Source organism: Mytilus galloprovincialis, chromosome 4 (assembly GCF_965363235.1).
Source record: "Mytilus galloprovincialis chromosome 4, xbMytGall1.hap1.1, whole genome shotgun sequence".
NCBI lineage: Eukaryota > Metazoa > Mollusca > Bivalvia > Mytilida > Mytilidae > Mytilus > Mytilus galloprovincialis.
The window spans coordinates 69,154,373-69,175,486 of NC_134841.1; the positions used below are offsets into that span (position 1 = coordinate 69,154,373).

General features: G+C 32.3%; 1 protein-coding gene across 1 annotated transcript; it reads left to right on the forward strand.

Annotated features, from left to right (window-relative positions):
* Positions 1-4,965: 4,965 nt before the first annotated feature.
* On the forward strand, positions 4,966-18,520 carry LOC143073745 (cholinesterase-like). The gene is made up of 6 exons (XM_076249502.1): positions 4,966-4,990; positions 6,340-7,074; positions 8,167-8,428; positions 10,801-10,877; positions 15,501-16,187; positions 18,435-18,520. The coding sequence occupies exons 1-6, from the start codon at positions 4,966-4,968 to the stop codon at positions 18,518-18,520; spliced, it is 1,872 nt and encodes a 623-aa protein (XP_076105617.1).
* The last annotated feature ends 2,594 nt before the right edge of the window (positions 18,521-21,114 follow it).

The window sequence follows — 21,114 nt, forward strand, 5'->3', positions numbered from 1 at the left end:
ATTGCTTAAATGACAACACTACATGTGCGTGACAGCACAAACACATGCAAGAGCACTCCTCACAAATTAAACGCACAAACAAATACTAGTAATATAATAGTTGACACAACATGTAAACAACAGAACAACAGAACAACAACAAACATCTTCCATCAATGACATACACCTAAGGACACATATATTTATGAAAATAATACCAAGTGAGATAACGTGCCTTTTAGCGTCTAGTGCTTTCATTTATAGTGACTGAGACGTTGTCATTGGTAAAGTTGTTGGTGAGATTTTATCACGTTGTATCATTGTAAACGTTTTACTGATAGTTTCTCATTCAGCTACGGAGTTAAATCTTTAATAAAGTAAATAAAGGCAACAGTAGTATACCGCTGTTCAAAACTCGTAACTCTATGGACAAAAAACAAAATCGGGGTAACAAACTTAAACTGAGGGAAACGCATTAAATATAAGAGGAAAACAACGACCCAACATTAAAATGTAACACACACAGAAACGGACTAAGCATTAGACAAAATCCGATGAGAATAACAAATATAACATCAAAACCAAATACATGAATTTGGGATAGAAAAGTACCGTGACACGTCTTATAGTAATGTGAATTCACATTCAAATATAAGACAAAATAAACTACACAACGGAAACACAACTTTAAAATGTAACACACACAGAAACGAACTATAATATAACAATGGCCATATTCCTGACTTGGTAAAGGACAAAACAAATGGTGGGTTGAACCTGGTTTTGTGGCATGCCACACCTCGCACTTTAATGGCAATGTTTAATATAACATTAAAATCACAACATAATATTACAGGACTACAATACAAATAAATAGGAGAATATATTAGACTAAGACACACATGAATAATAGCTTACAAAAGGCATCAGGTTTAAAAATCAATACGCCAGAAACGCGCCTCATCCACACAAGACTCACCAGTTACGCCCAGATATCAAAGTTCAAAGTAAAACAATAAGTAATAAAATGCAAGAATAAACAAAAATATTATGTATATTTAAAGTAAACATTTTAAATCCATTTGTACCCACTACGAAACCAGAAAATTAGCTCGGCGATTCATTCATTTCTTCTTGTATCGTTATCTCGTTCAAATCAATTAATCTTTTCATAAGTGAACGAATATTGTATATTTAAGTTGAACGTACGAACATGAACAACCTTGATTACATACGTAATATATGTCTCAGACTTTTCCCTTAAGCATTGATCTTTTTCGGGGTTGAAGAGCGTTCCGCGTATATGAGTAAACAACGTTTAAAATACCACTAGGACTTTGTCATTGAAATACAGATCAGCATGTATGACATTTGAATTTTTCCATTTTTTTAAGACAATGGCGATGATAACAATGCAGTATTTTGGCTTAACATCAAGTGACTATTTTTCATGTTTGTGAAGACGAGAACATGATAATGTGTTATGAATAATATAAGAAGATAGAGGTAACTTGAGAAATATGATGAAATCAGTTTTATTTTCAAGATACTTTCGATAATCAGATGTAAACTGATAGGTTAAAAACATATTTGATTGTTCAAAATGACAAATGGATTAGACACAAGTTTTACATCTTAGTAACGTCTTCTCTAAAACTGTAAACAGATGTGCATGAATCTGGGGGATTTACAATATTACAGCCGCCGTTAATAGCATGATTGCTCAAGTGCTAAAGTTTAAGACACTAGTAGTTGATTTTTAAATACGCTAGTAAATTGATTTTTTGTAAAAAAAAAATATTGATCTTTTTTCCTGTTTTGTCCTCTATGAACCATGCTTTGTCATTTTGAAGGCCGTACGTCGAACGAAAGTTGCTTACACCAAACTTGTTAATTTATATATTCATAATATAACGGTTCCTTATTGAAAATTACTGATGAAAGCCAGAAATATTACTATAGAATATTTTAAATGATTTGGTTAACTATCCAATTTTTTTTCTAATAATCTGAAATAAATCAAAACTTTGTGTATAAATTAAAATGGCGGTTCAATAGTATTGATAATCAACTCTATGTCTTAGTTTTCTATTTAATACCAACCAATCAATTAATGTCTCTCAAGAGAGCAGTGAAATATATGGCGATGTCCATAAATGCAAATATAATGTAATTGAAACAACCGGATTAATGTTAGATAAACTCCGAACAAGTTACCAAAAATATAACAAAAATACAGAGTTCCCAGGAAAATTCAAAACGGAAAGTCCCTAACCGAATGGCAATATCAAAAGCCCAAACTCATCAAACGAATGGATACAAACTGTCATATTCCTGATTTAGTACCACATTACTACAATTAAGAAAGTAGAATAAAGTATACCGTTTCATCTTTGGACGTGAATAGCAACACGCAAACATTATACGACCACTTAAAGTAGGACCAATGTAAAAGGTCAGCTGATCTGACTGAAAACGCGCATGACATCTATTGTTTGTTTGCTGACATTGATTTGAATCCGTTAAAATGAACCTGTGTTGATCTTTTTAAATATATACATCATATATAATATCATTGTTATGTTCTGTTGTTTTTAATTATTTAATTTTAATTAATTTTAAATTTACTCATGACTGTCCTTGTCGCTAAGGACATTGAAATTTGTAATCGTCAGCACTGGCATGTTCATGAACACGCATCAGCCTAATGGAATTTCAGTATTTTGAATCAATTAAGAAAATGGCAAAACACATGTTTAAAATGCATGTTTTAACAAATGTTACAAGAGTTATACAAAATAAAAAATGAACTGTTGCTCGTTGTATCTTTATAAGACATATCTTTATTGGCAAAAATGCGAAAACTTATCATTTACCAATGCACCATGAAAATTGGGTCAAGGTCATATTTACCCTGCCAGACAGACATGTACCTTTTACAGTCGTTCCATACATAAAAATAATTTCGTGGTTCACCTGTACTCACAAAATCAATGAATATTGGTATTCAACTAAAAAACATGAATCCACAGAACCTCTATGATGTTGCTGATGCATTGGTGCTTTACTTTAAGTATTGTACGTGCATATCAGAACGAGAACATGCTTATGAATGACACGAGCATTAAGGCAACAGTAGTACATAAGTTACCTGTGAAAGATAATAAAATCCCTTGTTTTGTTAGGTAGATTTATACAAATTTTCGAAATGACGAATAAAAAACAATAAAATATTACTGAATTAAGGACATGATTTTCTCACTGGATACGAATGAAATCTTCCAATGAAGATCTTGGTAAGTAACTATTTATACATTTCTACTGTAACTGTTCGTCGTTTGAAAGTACAATGGAAACAATAGAAAAAAACAAAGAATATGGGATAGCCATCAATCACACAAACTAAGTACACACACAGCAAAAACACAAGAAAGGCAGAGGAACAGCAGTTTTTATTGAATATCTTTATCTCACAGTTTTAAAGAGGCTCTCGACTTTGAACAAAAAAATAAGAATAAAACTGTGTCCTCATGGCAAGCTAAAATAAAAACAGAAGCCTGTTATTCGGTGGTTGTCGTTTATTGATATGTTACATATTGGTTTTCCGTTTATTTTTTGTAAATACATTTTCTCGTTTGAATTGTTTTACATTTGTCACTTCGGTGCCTTTTATAACTGACTATGCGGTATATGCTTTGCTCATTGTTTGAAGGCAGTACGTTGACATACAGTTGTTAATTTCTGTGTCATTTGGTCTCTTTTAAAGAGTTGTCTCATTGGCAATAATACAATATCTTATTTTTTTATTCTAAGGTCGAGACGGCCTCTAGCACCGGCTTGAATGGAAATCTCACGCTTATTTCATTACTAAAAATCCCACTTTTTATCATTTTTTTTTTAAATTGTCTTATATCATATATGATATCGTTTTAATTTTCAATAGGAGGAGCTTAATAACGTATGATTGTACATCTTGGTTACATAGGTGTAGGTATCTTGAAATCTTTAAACAACATTCACATTCAAATTCAGTATTTTGTACAAATTATGATAAAATAGCAAAATACATGTTAAAAATACATGTTTTAAACAAATGTTACAGGAGTTATATAGTGAAAGTTTTTCAAGACTAGTTGTCCATATTATTTAGTTTTAACCTTGGACTCGGTTTGACAATACCAATCCTCATTTTTTGAGAATGTTTGCATCCATTGAAACAAACCTATCTTCTTAAATTTTTTTAACTCAGAAACTATTATTCAGATTAGTGTTGATTCTTGAAAATGTTTATATTATATATGATTTCATTGTATATTATGCTGTACAATACATTTTTAATTTACTATGTAACATCTTGCTAACAATCCTTGAAATCTTCAAACGTCAGGAGTGGCATGTAAATGTATGTACATGCATCGGCCAAATGGAAATTCAGTATCTTGAATAAATCAATAAAAAGAGAAAAACACTTTTAAAAAATGCGTGTTTTAACAAATGCTACAAGAGTTATACAAAATAAAAAATGAACTGTTGCTCGTTGTATCTTTATAAGATATATCTCTATTGGCAAAAATGCGAAAACATATCATTTACCAATGAACCATGCAAATTGGATCAATGTCATATTTACCCTGCCAGACAGACATGTACCTTTTACAGTCGTTCTATACATAAAAATAATTTCGTGGTTCACCTGTACTCACAAAATCAATGAATATTGGTATTCAACGAAAAAACATGAATCCACAGTACCTCTATGATGTTGCTGATGCATTGGTGCTTTACTTTAAGTATTGTACGTGCATATCAGAACGAGAACATGCTAATGGATTACATGAGCATTAAGGCAACAGTAGTAAATAAGTTACCTGTGAACGATAAAAATACCTTGTTTTGTTAGGTAGATTTATACAAATTTTCGAAATGACGAATAAAAAACAATAAAATATTACTGAATTAAGGACATGATTTTCTGACTGGATACGAATGAAATCTTCCAATGAAGATCTTGGTAAGTTACTATTTATACATTTCTACTGTAACTGTTCGTCGTTTGAAAGTACAATTGAAACAATAGAAAAAAACAAAGAATATGGGATAGCCATCAATCACACAACTAAGTACATACACAGCAAAAACACAAGAAAGGCAGAGGAACAGCAGTTTTTATTGAAGATCTTCATCTCACAGTTTTAAAGAGGCTCTCGACTTTGAACAAAAAAATAAGAATAAAATTGTGTCCTCATGGCGAGCTAAAATAAAGACAGAAGCCTGTTATTCAGTGGTTGTCGTTTATTGATATGTTACATATTGGTTTTCCGTTTATTTTTTGTAAATACATTTTCTCGTTTGAATTGTTTTACATTTGTCACTTCGGTGCCTTTTATAACTGACTATGCGGTATAGGCTTTGCTCATTGTTGGAAGGCAGTACGTTGACATACAGTTGTTAATTTCTGTGTCATTTGGTCTCTTTGAAAGAGTTGTCTCATTGGCAATAATACAATATCTTCTTTTTTATTCTAAGGTCGAGACGGCCCCTAGCACCGGCTTGAATGGAAATCTCACGCTTATTTCATTACTAAAAATCCCACTTTTTATCATTTTTTTTTTAAATTGTCTTATATCATATATGATATCGTTTTAATTTTCAATAGGAGGAGCTTTATTACGAATGATTGTACATCTTGGTTACATAGGTGTAGGTACCTTGAAATCTTTAAACAACATTCACATTCAAATTCAGTATTTTGTACAAATTATGATAAAATAGCAAAATACATGGTAAAAATACATGTTTTAAACAAATGTTACAGGAGTTATGAAGTGAAAGTTTTCACTTTCAAGACTAGTTGTCCATTATTCAGTTTTAACCTTGGACTCGGTTTGACAATACCAATCCTCATTTTTTGAGAATGTTTGCATCCATTGAAACAAACCTATCTTCTTAATTTTTTAACTCAGAAACTATTATTCAGATTAGTGTTGATTCTTGAAAATGTTTATATTATATATGTTTTCATTGTATATTTTGCTGTACAATACATTTTTAATTTACTATGTAACATCTTGCTAACAATCCTTGAAATCTTCAAACGTCAGGAGTGGCATGTAAATGTATGTACATGCATCGGCCAAATGGAAATTCAGTATCTTGAATAAATCAATAAAAAGAGAAAAACACTTATAAAAAATGCGTGTTTAAACAAATGTTACAAGAGTAATTAGGTAAATGTTTTGACTTTCAAGAATAGTTGTCAATGTTTTTCAGTTTGAATCTTAGACTCGGTTCGACAACATCAATCCTCACCTATACTTTGGAGAATGTTTGCACCGTGCTTTCTTTTAATTGTATTTCTAGTAACTAATTGCACATCAGTAAATACAAAAATAAAAACGAAAATAGGAAAAATTGAAGGGTTTACTCAGATTGTACTTGGTAAAAAGTTAATTACACACTTAGGAATCCCATTTGCCGAACCTCCAGTTGGAAATTTAAGATTTAGGAAACCTGTTCCAAAACGGCCATGGAGAGGAACAAGAAAAACTCTGAAGTTCGCTAAATCGTGTTCCCAGCCAACTTTCTTTACCACTAATATTCCAGCGGCCAACCAAGGTGAAGACTGTTTATACCTAAATGCATGGATCCCTCAAGGAGGATGTAAACGCAAACATACAATGGTATGGATTGTTGGAGGAGGGTTCCTTACTATGAATGTTATTGGTAGTGATCCGAAAGCTATTGCTGCATTTACAGATACTATTGTGTTCACAATTAATTATAGAGTTGGACCATTAGGTTTTCTATATTTTGACCACAACGATGCTCCTGGTAATATGGGACTGCTTGATCAATCTCTAGCAATCAAATGGATATATGACAACGTGAGAAGATTTGGAGGAAGTAAGCATAAAATAACTTTATTTGGACAAAGTGCTGGCGGTGCTAGTGTGAATTATCACATGCACTCCGAATTTACGCGCCCATATTTTCAAAAAGCAATCATACAAAGTGGAGCAGCTGATACGAAATTTGGCTATCATTCCCCTTCTGTAGCACTTAAAACTGCTAATGATTTTGCCGAGCAGCTTGGTTGTAACAAGGCCTCAGTAGAGGATAAGATTGAATGTCTACGATCATTACCAGCCTCAATAGTGTCGGCAATACAAATTTCTCCTATTCCGAACCCTCCGTTATTTATCAGGTCTCATTTACCTACAATTGACAAATGTGGATTCATTTCCAAATCACCAATAGAGCTCGGGAAACAGCCTCTTCCCAAGCATATACCAGTTTTGTTAGGGGTCGTAAAAGATGAGGTATCGTTCTTCATGGCTTTTTACGTTAATTTACTGAAGGTACCTATAGACATCAATGATGGAGTTATAACAAGGGATGAGTACTTCAGAATTCTCCCACTGCTCGTCGCTGCGAACAATGCAACTTATGCTAAAATCGCTGGATACTATCTTCGTCCATTCCTACCAGATGAACCACGGTCATACTTAGATGTCTCCATAAACATAGGTTAGTTGTTAACGTTAAGATATTTATAAAATAATGTCCAGGTTTGTAAAATGTTTTATTTCTGTCATTTAACTTTGGCTTTACATTTTTAAACTATACTGATAATTTTAAAAAATAATTTAAGTCGGTTATTTCTTGTTACTGAATTTCATTTTTATTGTCAAGTACCAATTAACTCGTGATTGTTTCCAAGATTAACATTTTGAACGCCAGACTCGCGTTTCGTCTACAAACTTCTCATTAGAGACGCTCGATAAAAATGTTAAAAAGGCAAACATGTACGAAGTTAAAGAGAGTTCAGAACAAATTGCAACGATTCAATTGATAATGCAAAATGATGGTTATTTTGCAAACCAATGAACCATATTTACAATATGCCAAACCCTTACTGTAATAAAACAAATTGTTATTCAAAACTCGAATTAAATCTATTCTTTCTGTATATATGTTATTATCGTGATTTAGGCATTTTTTGAAATGATTTATTGTAAATTGATTTGTTTTGCCACAAACATACAGTGCATCTTGAATAGTAATAACATTTATTGATTATAACGACGATAGTGAAACACCTTAAATGATAAAAATAACGCTTTACAAATGTGAATAGTATTATTAAAAGATTGTTATTTGATAAATATTCAAATATTATAATTGTAGGTTCAGACATTAACTTCAAATGTCCTGTGATAGAAGTTGCACAGGCTTTGCCGACAGTTAACCCTGATAATACCGTCTACATGTATTCCTTCGAATATAGTTCATTATATCCACCTTTACCTGAATGGTTCGGGATACGACATGCAGCTGAAAATGCCTTTGTATTTGGTGCGCCTTTGATAGACCGCGTCAACTTCTCTGACACAGATAGATATATCAGCAAGAGAATGATGAAATACTGGACAACATTTGCTAAAACAGGGTATTTGATCTTTGTTTTTAATATTATCTCTAGTCCAGTTGTCATGGTAATATAAATCTCTTTGAACTTAACGTAAAAATTTCTTTAGTTATGAATATGTTTCCTGATTCGTCGTTTAAGAATTCAAAATAAAAAAATCATAGATAATTTCCTTGTCCGTACCAAAAATTTGAAAATATCGCCATCTTTTGAATTTTTATTTTGGACATATGTAACCAATAACAACGTTTTATGTACGCTTTTAATTTTTTTACCAAGAATACATTATAGACTATAAAAATGAGAATAATTACTACTTCATTTTTGCAAGATTTATAGTATAACATTGTTTCTATAATTAAACAGCCGATATTAATGACATTCAGACAATAATTGGAATAGAATTGTCAAGATTAAATAACCTTTACTTGTTACATTTACATATTTTGTAAGATTGGCCATTCAAAGTACGCTGAATTTTTTTGCAGACATAACAGAAAGATCTGAATATTTTTCAAAGTTTATCGATTTAAAAAAATATATAAGTTTATAATGTTTACTATCGGAATAAAAATGACATTAAACACCAAAAAAACACCAACAAAAAAACATTTAAGAATAATAACAATATAATAAAAGACGTGTAGGGGTAAAATCTAACTACGAATCTATACGTAATACGTCAAGCTGACCGAATTTTAAACCCTAGTATGCTTTATAAAGAAGGGTATACATCAAATAAGATATTTCACTTTCTCAGAAAATTTATAGTTCGATGCAATACCGAACCATGGTGTTAGGTAACTACTCCAATGCATTTCCGGTAAAATATATGATTATTAATTTTCGATTTTAAACATGATTGCTTGCTTAACAGTTTTGGCAATGTCTTTTTGGTAATCTACTTTTCATCATGTTCAATCCCAATGTGTATTTAATGGATTATTTTAATACAATTTCCTTTTTCTTTAAAAATACAATAATGAGTCCCATTATATGAATAATTTTTGTAGAAATCCGAACTTCTGTAAAGACAAGTGTAACGATTGGAATCGCTATGACAGCCGGGACAAAAAGTACTTGATAATCGACAGTGACTGTCCTCAAGATGGCCAAGGACTAAGGGAAACACAGTGTGCTTTCTTGAAGAAAGTACTGGCCCCGTGATAGTAATTAATAAATAGAATTATCAAATATGTTCTATTTTAATCATTTCCATTTCATTATAAATGAATTATCAAGTATGAAGTCCAACGAATCATGTAACTACCAAAGACACACTACGTGCTTGTTAAACATTAAGATCTTTGGGAATGAGACAAAACCAATGTGAAATATTAAGGTAGTAAAGGCCCCGATTTGGACAAATTGTATAACTATTGAAACCAGAAAAAATAACAGCTAGATTAATGATAGTACAAAAATGAAAAACAAATATGAACCATAGCAATCAACGACAACCACTGAAGTACAGAACAAATTAAACAAAATAAGATGTGTCATGATGGCCAAAGATACATACAGGCAACAGTCATAGACCACTGTACAATAATCATGATTCGATTTAGCCAAAAAAAAATGTAACAAAATCTGGAAAACAAACTGATACTAGGAAAAGTACATCAACTTTAAGAGGAAAACCATGGAAGAATAGAATAACGAAAACACATCTCTCGAACAAAAGTCAAAGGACGTTGAAGTTCGAGGTTGACAGCAAGAAATCTCAATACCAAAAAGCAACATATATGAAGTTCTTAAATGACAAATGTAAAAATATTCAAACGATCGTTATGATTTTTATACAATCGACGCAAAACATATAGAATGTAACAACAAACGACTGCATCACTGTGAAATATGTTTAGTAAACCTCACAATTCAAAATAGTAAATTTAACTGTCCGTTCAAACACTAAAAAAATAACTATTTTACCGTTAAAGAATTTTTGTTGAGAGATTTTTCTGGGATTTCGTGAGATGAGACACAAGATTGACACATCTATTTGGTATTGATCAATGTTTTAATGTCCGATTTGTACCATAAAGAAATCGGCATTGTATTTTTTTCAACATACATTAAACAACTAACTGTCTGTTTAAATCAATTATTTAGAGGATAAGAATTGTGAAAAGAGTTCTAAACTTTAAATTCCGCAATTGAATTGTTCAGTATTTATCAGTCTCGAGTGCAATCTCATATAAAGACATCTGCATTCCTGAACTGTGAGTATATGTCACATAAGACAAATGTTATAGTAATCTAGATTGAACCAATACGAACCATATGTCGATAAATTTAGAAATTAGCAGGAAACTTAGGTTCTAACTCCCGTAGTCAAGTCAAAATTTACCTACAGTTTGATGGGTTTGGCTGTAATTGTTATTTCTTTTTAGCAATATAGCTAAGCACGTGTTTAAGTGTTATATCCCATTTGATTTCAAACATTTGAATTTAAGTGTTCCTGGTGAAGGTAAATTAGTCCTGGGAACAGTATATCTCACGGGAAATGAATCTGATACGCTTTTCAGTTTAAAATTGATAAAATCTTGGACTACCCGAGACTTTCCGAGATTTACGGATTTTGGTAGTGTCTGACTGAAAAACAATCAGAACTGCTCAACAAATAAACCACATAACTCTAATCGTAAATAAACACATGTTTTATCAATTTGAAGATATATTTTTTTCATATAAAATTACCAAAATAAGTTTGATTTATTTGATGTGAAGTGTTTCATAATAGTTTGGAAATTTGTAAATCATCGCGGCAATGGCCGCCATTTTTTTATTCCCTTGTTTGATGTAATAGCGGCATAAGCCTGCTCTTTTTCGAAATCTACAAGAGTGTCTTTAACGTGAAAAAGACATGGCTCTCTCATAACACGGGTCAGCCATTTATCGTCTCCTTCCGACGGACTATCATCGTTCCCTAAAGACCATACTCGCAAATGGTGTCAAGGGAGTGCCGAAAATTCAGTCCCTGAAATTTTCATCCCAGACGGGAATCGAACCAGGAACCTTTGTGTTAGTAGTCCGATGCACTAACCACTACACCACGGCGGCTCAAAATTATTTTATATTGACAACGATGTGTGAACAAAACAAACAGACACAATAGGTTAGAATTTCAAACATTGGGATACAACAGTCATTATAGTGTTATAATCTTAATCTCTATAAAAAAAAAAAAAAACACGAAACGAATACGCAACAAAGAAACACAAACAGGGAAATAGGCAAAGCACATTAGCCAAAGGAAAATCAAGAATACACAAATTTATAATAACACAATGACGAGATGTATATAAAGTACAGAGCTTCGTCATATGTAACAAAGAAACACAAAAAAGGCACATAGACCAAGCGCATTAACAAAAATGAAAGAAAAGAATACAAAAATTAACCATACCATGATAATAAGCTTAAGGGGGAGGGGGCAAAAGATACCAGAGGGACATTCAAACTCAAAGATCAAAATGATAACGCGAAAAAATTCTTCGTAAAAGCACTTCTGATTCAAACTAAACACATCTTTGAAAATGAAATCATTAAGTTGCTTGTCTTCTTTTTAATTGACAGGGTATTTATAAATTTTCAACAATGAATCGGCATTCCCATTGGAAAAATTTTGCGACGCTCTTGTTAGATTACTCTTATAAGACAGACTGCATACATGGACTTCTCATGAAGTTTAAAGAGAAGCGAGCATTATCCTTTAAAATTATGTTCCGCTTTTATCAATATAGATGATTCTCTCTCACTAAACTAGTCAAACTTTGTGACTATGTCAAACGTAACTATCCCATCGAACCTAATAAAAAAATATGTCAGTCTAATGTCATTTTTTACGATTAAGGAATGATTTCAGTTAGCCAGTTATGAATTTTTCATATCAGTTAACTCACATACATGCAGTGTCTACCTTTGGAGTACTTATCTCACTGTTGATATGCTATTCTAAAGATTGTGTTTCCTGTAATTATTTCCTTGATAAAAGATTGCTGCTCACACGGAAAACATTGACCCAAGATCCCGGTTCTTCTTCGTTTAATATAACTGAAAACTCAAAGGTTGTATAACGTTAGTTTATATGATTTAGCACAATATTATAAAACTAGCAAGCTAGCTGTGTAACCTAAAAATAATCACCAGCTGCTTGTGAATTTGAAATATAAAGCCGATAAGATCTAATCACATGTATTGAGAATAAAAATATTGTAATTTCATGGTACCTTGTCACGTCCTTGCTAGATCTGGTTCCCTTAAACCTTAGTCTCAAATTTCTAGTTTGGCAAACATTAATTTCTATAACTGCATGATTGATTATTGATGGGGTCCTCAATGACATGTTGGGGTCCTAAATGCACTTCAAATTCGACGTTATTTGTTCTTTTGAACTTTTCGATTCGAGCGTCGATGACGAGTCTTTTCTTGACGAAACGCGCGTCTTCCGTACACAATTGTACTTCTGGTACCTATTATGAATTTGTTGACTAGATCGTTCATAATATACAAAAGACTTTAATAAATCAAGAAGAAAACAACATAGAAACGTTGACAGAGAAAATGATAGTATAAGCTTCAGATTCTAATTTCATCATGTCGAAGAGTACATTTATTCACCCAATCGACATTTGAACTATACCATTTAGGTGTACATAACAGACGACGTAAAGCATACGTTCCCACTCCAGTGCTGTCCTTCTTCTGTTGCGAGCGACCGGTTCCATTCAAATTATTGTTTACGTCACATTGTCAGTTTTAATTGGTGTCTTTGTCAATGTCCTATTTGTAAAATTTCAGGACCCAAAAAATCATTTGTACATTTTAAGAAAAGATATATTGTACCTGTACATACTACTAATAAGAAAAAAGCTCGGCAATATATCCATTTTTTATTGTTTGTAAAGCTCGTTCAAATACAATTCATATGTTCCGTAATTGTCCAAATACTGTGTATTTAAGCTGACCGGATGAACCTGAAAAACCATCGTTTGATTTAATCCGTAACAGATGTCTCAAACTTTTGACCTACGATTTTGTTTTCAAAGTTGATGTTGGGTTCAACTTTCATAGATAAACGGTGTTTACATATACCACTGAAAGTTATCATTGATTACAAATCAGCATGTACGACTTTAGTTTCTTTTTTTTTTTTTTTTTTTTTTATACTTTTATGATGTTGATGATGCATTGGTGCTTATAATCAAGTATTGTACTTGCATATCACGACCAGAACGTGCTTATGAATAATATGAGATAGCAGTAACCTGTGAAAGATGATTAAATCCGTATTTATTTCGAGATACTTATTTTGGTAATCAGATTTAACAAAGGAGTAGGTCCGGTAAGGACCGATTTTGGCCTCAAATTTCAGGTTCATCAGACGAAAGATGTTGACCACTTTTTAAACACTTAAGTGTCTATTCTATTTGAATTAATTAGTTTCTGTGAAAGATTTTAACAGATGTAGTCATTAAAAACGATCCGATTCAAGCTCAAATATGAAAAATCTACCTAATATGCCGAAAAATGTCACTTTTCAGATGGTTTTTGGTAAAAATGAAAGTGGCCGCATCCGTGTTCATCCTCAACCTTTATATATGTTATGTATTTTCATAAAATACAACTTACATTTCAATATTAAGGATGAACACGAATGCGGCCACTTTCGTTTTACACGAAAACCGTCTAAAATTTAACTAAAATGCTAGAATTATGAGGATTTCAGTAATTTAGCATGACTTAATGGTGCTAGTACCGGATATATGTGCATTGTTTTGTCAAAAACAGCCCATATTTATGTAGCAGAAGCATTCTACTGTCCAATAAATAACTAAAGGTTTACATTTTAACAATTTTGTAAAACTGCTATATTTTGGGGCCAAAAAGGGGTCTCACTGAACCTACTCCTATTCCGACATAACGAATAACAGACAATAAAAATTCCCTTAGTTAGGTACAATATTCAATGGCAATGAACTAAATTTCAAATGGTGTTTATTGTTACAGTTCTACGGTAACTGTTCCTCGTTTTCAAGTCCCACTGAAACAACAGAAAAACAGAGGATATGGGATATCCATAAAAAAAATCCTACAAAATCAGTACATGTACAGCAAAAACACACAAAAAAGCAAAGGAAAAGCGCTATAATTGCTATTCTTCATCTCAAAGATACAGAAAGGCTTTCAATACAGAGCAAAATATTAAATTAAAATAAAACTCTAACCTCGAGCTCATTGCGAGGTTGAGATGGTGCCTAGAACTGCCTTGGATGGCATTTTCGAGTCTTTTTTTTATTACTATCAATCATATCAAATAAATTGGTTTATTTCCCCCTTTTAATCAACAGTACTTTTGAGTTATGTGACTTATGTCAAATGTTCTTTAGTTTACTTAGTAATAAAATCAATGCCCCTCAAAACAGCAGTAAAATGATGTTAATAAATAGTAAGATAATGTAAATGATACAAAAACACCAATGTTAGTGAAACTCCGGTCAGGTTATAAAAGTACTACATGTACATGAAAGAAAGTAGAATATTTGGACTAGAATACATAAACAGTATATGGCTTATTTGACTAGGACAAATGTAAATGGTCAGCAGATCTGACCGAAAGTGTGCATGACCTTGATCGTCTGACTTGGTGACAATGCTTAGCATCGGTGAAATGAATCATTTTACCTTAAATAAACTAATTTTCTAGAAATTGTAATTAAGCTGAATGTTTGTTTTTTAAATGTCTTATATCATTTATTTACTAATAATTGTACATCTTGTTAACAAAGGTGTTGGTACGAGTGTCCCTTGAAATCTTAAAAAAAAACATTCCCATTTAAATTCAGTATTTTATATAAATTATGAAAAAGAATATGTTAAAAAAAATTGTTTTAAACGAATGTAACAGGAGTAAGTATATGTGTTTGCTTTCCAGACTAGTTGTCCACATTATTCACTTTTAACCTAGGACTTGGTTCGACCACACCAATCCTCATTTAGGTTTTGAGAATGTTGATAACGCGCTTTCTGTTGATCTTTTTTTTCGTTAAAAATTGTGCATCATATAACACAAAAATATATACGAAAACAGGAACAATTAAAGGGTTTACTCAAATTGTGCTTGGTAAACAGATTGACACATTCTTAGGAATTCCATTTGCCGAACCTCCAGTCGGAGTCTTAAGATTTAGGGAACCTGTTCCAAAAATACCATGGAGAGGAACACGATACACTCAGAAGTTCGCTAAATCGTGTTCCCAGCCTGCTTTCTTTACCTCTAATATTCCAGCTGCCAACCAAGGTGAAGACTGTTTATACCTAAATGCATGGATCCCTCAAGGAGGATGTAGACACAAACACTCAATGGTATGGATTGGAGGGGGATTCATTACTGGGGATGTAGTTAGCAGTGATCCTAAAGTGATTGCTGCATTTACAAATACTATTGTTTTCACAATAAGTTATAGAATTGGACCATTAGGTTTTCTATATTTTGACCACAATGATGCACCAGGTAATATGGGACTGCTTGATCAATCACTAGCAATCAAATGGATATATGACAACGTGAAAAGATTTGGTGGAAGCAAACATAAAATTACTTTATTTGGAAATAGCGCTGGTGGTGCTAGTGTGAATTATCACATGCTATCCGAGTTTACGCGCCCATATTTTCAAAAAGCAATCATTCAAAGCGGAGCAGCTGATACGAAATCTAGCTTTCATTCCCCTTCTGTTGCACTTTTTACGGCCAATGCTTTTGCTACGCAGCTTGGTTGTAACAAGGCCTCAGTAGAGGAAAAAATTGAATGTTTACGATCATTACCAGCATCAGAAGTGTCGGCAATACAAATTTCTCCTATACCGACCCCTCCTTTGTTTATCAGGGCTCATTTACCTACAATCGACAAAATTGGTTTCATTTCCAAATCACCAGCAGAGCTCATGAAACAGCCTCTTCCCAAGCATATTTCCGTCATGTTAGGGGTTGTAAAAGATGAGGTATCGTTCTTCATGGCTTTTTACGTTAATTTGTTAAAGATACCTATAGACATCAGTGATGGAGTTATAACAAGGGATGAGTACTTCAGATTTCTCCCACTGCTCTTTGTTGCGAGTAATGCAACGTATGCTAACATTGGTGGAAATTATCTTCGTCCATTCTTACCAGATGAGCCGCAGTCCTACCTAGATGTGACCATAGATATAGGTTAGTTGTTTACGTTAAATAAAGGCAACAGTAGTATACCGCTGTTAATACAATAATCTTCAGTTCTGTTAAACTTTCTTTTTCTGTAATTTATTAACTTTTTTGTTTAGTTTAAAGTAACAACAGATATTAAAGACAACAGAGTATACCGCTGTTCAAAATTCATAAATCGATTGAGAAAAAAACAAATCTGGGTTATAAACTAAAACTGAGGGAAACGCATCAAATATAAGAGGAAAACTACGACACAACAGAAGCACAACATTAAAATGTAACACACACAGAAACGAACTATAGTATAACAATGGTCATTTTAAGAAAAAAAATGGTGGGTTGAACCTTGTTAACTACATTTGTAGATACATATGACTGAAAGCAAATATTATTTTTTTTAAAGAAAACAATGGTTCTTTAAAACTAAGTTTATTTTCAAATACCAACTACAAAAGGATGTGTTTATATAATACGATCTTTTATGTGTGAAAACAAGTGCTTCAAATGAACGTTAGGTACCTAAACTGTAAATTATATAGTAATTTAAGAATCTTCTTGTCATGATGAAAAATCTTTGTAACAAAAGAATAAAATTGAAAAAACTTTTTTTAAAAGAAAATCTATATAAACAAAGGAAGTGTGTATTATAAAACAGAGGAAACGAATCAAATGTTTTCGATTGATTGATTGTTATTTGCTTGCGATCAGTAGCAAACATCTCCTGCATATATAGTATGAACACAAATTGATAAAAAAAAAGAAAATTGGTAAGTTCTGCAGAGGATTAACTATGATAAAGACCCCGGGTTATCAGCCACCGACGAAACGACGAAAGGGGTCTCAGAGTATAGCGAGCTAGACAATCTCCTTATATGAGACATCACATTTATTGTCCTCATTCAGAAAGGTTGTGAAATTACAGCCAAACAGCCAAAAAGTGTCCCTTTATAGCTTTGGTTTCATCGATATAAAATTCTTGTACATCGATCAAGGAGAGACATATCAAGGTAACCAAACGAACCCTGAGGGATTCACATAAACCATGTAAGAAGCGAGACCAGGTGCATATACAGGGTAAGCATCGCCTGCTGTGTCTACATACCTACTGAATACACTGATAAACCATAAATGTGTCAGATTGGAAGTAAAGGTAGACTTCCAGTTGAAAATTTTACAACAAATATTATTTTGCTGGACTATATATGGATTATATTATCCTTTTATTGAAAGACGCCTTTGAACTTTCTAAATCCCTTCATTTACAAGGTGAATATTCTATAATGTAAAAAAAATAAACACCTTCGCTTGATAGAATTTTTATCAATAGTTTAATGGTTTTTTATCAGGAATATATTTGTACAAGACTTCGCAGATAAGACTATTGTCTCCAAATAGAAAATGGTTATCAAATTAAAATTCATCGAGACCAAATTCTGTGCTAAACCTGCGAAGGCATCGAAGAAGAATCTCATTTTATTCTGAATTGCAAAGATAATAAGTAGATCACGAAAGTGTGAGAACCGTAAATGATAACAATAACTCGTTATGAATGTCAAGCGTATTATCAAACGTTTTCGTATCTTTATTTTTTTCTTTCTTAAATGTGTTATCATAAATGTTCAAATATGATATTTGTAGGTTCAGACATTATTTTCAAATGTCCTGTGATAAGAGTTGCACAGGCTTTGTCCACAGTGAACCCTGATAATACCGTCTACATGTATTCCTTCGAATATCCAGCATTATTTCCACCCTTACCTCAATGGTTCGGGGTTCAACACACAGCAGAAAATGAATTTATTTTTGGTACGCCTTTGATAGACAGCATCAACTACTCCGACACAGATAGATACGTCAGCATGAGAATGATGAACTACTGGACATCATTTGCTAAAACAGGGTATTAATCCTTTCTTTGAATATCTTGCACAGTCAAGCAATATCAATCTTCCTGAACTAAACGTAAAAGTCTCTTAGTTAAGACTCTATTTTCCGATTCGTCGTTTCAGAATAAAGAAAATGTAAAATCATTAATATATTTCTTGTTTACCTAAATCCGAAAATATCGCCATTGACTGAATGGCAATTGCTAAGGTCTTTGTAACCAATAACAATTTTGAAAATTTTATCCAGAATGGATCATATTGTATGAAAACAATTACAAGCTTTACTGTTACCTTATTCTAAGTCTTATAACGAAACATCAGTGGCGGATAAAGCCATTTTAAAAAGGGGGGTTCCCAACACAGAGGAAAAGGGGGGGGGTTCCAACTATATGCTCCCATTCAAATGCATTGATCGGCCAATAAAAGGGGGGGTTCCAATCCCCGGAACAGCCTCCCCCCCCGGGATCCGCCACTGAACATTGCATCACAAATACAACAGCCGGTATTCAGACAATATTTGGAATAGAAATGTTACAATTATTTATCCTTTTTTTTTTCTTTTTTTTTTTTTTTAACTTTATGTGTTTTGTAAGATTGGTAATTCAAAATACAGACATAACAGAAACATCATAACATTTGTAAGTTTCAATGAAAACCATGTACACAATTTCAATGTGTTGGTTGATCTATTGACTTTATAATGTTTATAATCTGAATTACAATGAAGATAGGGGAAAAAACCAATACGAGTAAAATGCAAAAAAAATCATCAATAAAGCAAGAGACGTGTGGCGGTTATCGATAACTATATAGCTAGTACTGGTCTATAATGAAGGGTATACATCTTATGAAATATTTCACTGTCTCAGAAATTAATTGTTTTCGTGTGTTGCAAACCTAACAGTGTGAGGTAAATACCCCAATTTCCCCCCGTGAAATATTTGATCATTTCATTGCAGAAAAAGATTTCATTGTTTCTTAATTTGCAGTTTTAAATTTGAACAAAACATGATTAAATTGTTTCTTAATTTATAGTTTTGGCAATGTTTGTTTTGTAATCTGGGTACATAAGTAACTCGTTTATAAGATGATCCATCACAATGTGTATACAAAGGATTATTTCATACAATTTTTTTTCTTTAATTTTTTTTTTATAAAAAATTATTAGTAATATGAATTCATTTTGTAGAAATCCAAACTTTAGTAAAGACACGTGTAACGATTGGAATCCATATGACAGCCGGGACAGGAAGTACCTTATTATTGACAATGATTGTCCTCAAGATGGCCAGGGACTGAGGGAAACACAGTGTGCTTTTTTGAAGAACGCACTGGGCCCCGGTATAATAAATAATAAATAAAATATCGAAATCTATTCTGTTTTAATCATCTATACTTCGTTGTTCCAATTTAACTGGTTGTATTTTCAAGTATGGTGTATCTACCAGAGACAAAATTACGTGATGTTAAGCAATTAAGGGGGTTCGCGGGTCTAAATCATTTATATAGGATTTCTCTATATTTTTCTATAAATGAACTTTATCTTATAGTTAATAGAAAAATAAAATTAAAAAATGGGGTCACCGTTCATTTGCACTCACAATCTGCCTTCGAAAGAAGCATACATCTTTGTAAAAGTGTTTTTTTTTTCTGTTGAACTAATAGGAGAAATAAAGGTAATATGGAAATAAAAAAAAGAAATTTATTACAGAAATCGCTCAAATTTTACAATAATTTAGTTTAAGTACAGCATATATCGAAATTATATTAAAAAATATAGGTCACCGATGAGTTAAAAGAGATATTTCAATTTTTAAGCCAAAAATGGCATTTTTCCACCAAAGGGAGATAATTTGGAACTTTTTCAATGATGTTTACATCTTAAAAGTCATCTGGGGCCAACACGAATTAATTGTTTTGAATGTTTTTTGTACCATATGATAAAGTAACAACTACAAAAGGTAATAAATAAAATTTGTAATGAAAAACAAATGTTTAATTTTTTTCTGAAATTTTTATACCCTCGAGCCTCCTTAAAGGCCACAGTACGGCCTTCAAGAATGACACAATACCACGTCAACAATTCAGGTATAAACATGAACAAATTATAAAACATTTGAAACCAGAAAACTAATGACTTGATTTATGATAAAACAAAAAAGGAGAAATAGATATGACCAATAACAACCAACGACAACCACCTGCATGACAGAAAAAAAGAAGATGTGGCATGGTTGCCAATGTAACATAAAGACAACAGTAGTAAACCGCTGTTCAACACATCATTTATTAGAGGAAAACAACATAGCAATAGAATCACAACTCTCAATCAAATATCAAATGGAGACGGCAGTAAGAAATCACAATACCGAATAGCAAGCTAAGGAAATTAAGCTCCGCAATGAGAAATGTAAAACAATTAAAATGAGAAAAACTATCGTTCTGATTTATTTACACAATCGACGGAAAACAAATATGTAACAGCAACAAACGACAACCAGTGAATCATTGAGAAATATAATAAGTAAATTTTACAATTCAAAATAGCAAATTTAACTGAGAGCTCAAAGACTGACAAATTATTTTAAACTGTTGAATTATTTTATTTAAAGATT

Excerpts from the sequence above, each read along its gene's own strand:
- LOC143073745 (XM_076249502.1), top strand. The coding sequence starts at position 4,966 with ATGAAATCTTCCAATGAAGATCTTG. Across the intron at positions 7,075-8,166 it reads TTTTGCCGAGCAGCTTGGTT|GTTCAGACATTAACTTCAAA; the intron begins GTAACAAGGCCT and ends TTATAATTGTAG. Across the intron at positions 16,188-18,434 it reads TTTTGCTACGCAGCTTGGTT|ACAGCATCAACTACTCCGAC; the intron begins GTAACAAGGCCT and ends CGCCTTTGATAG.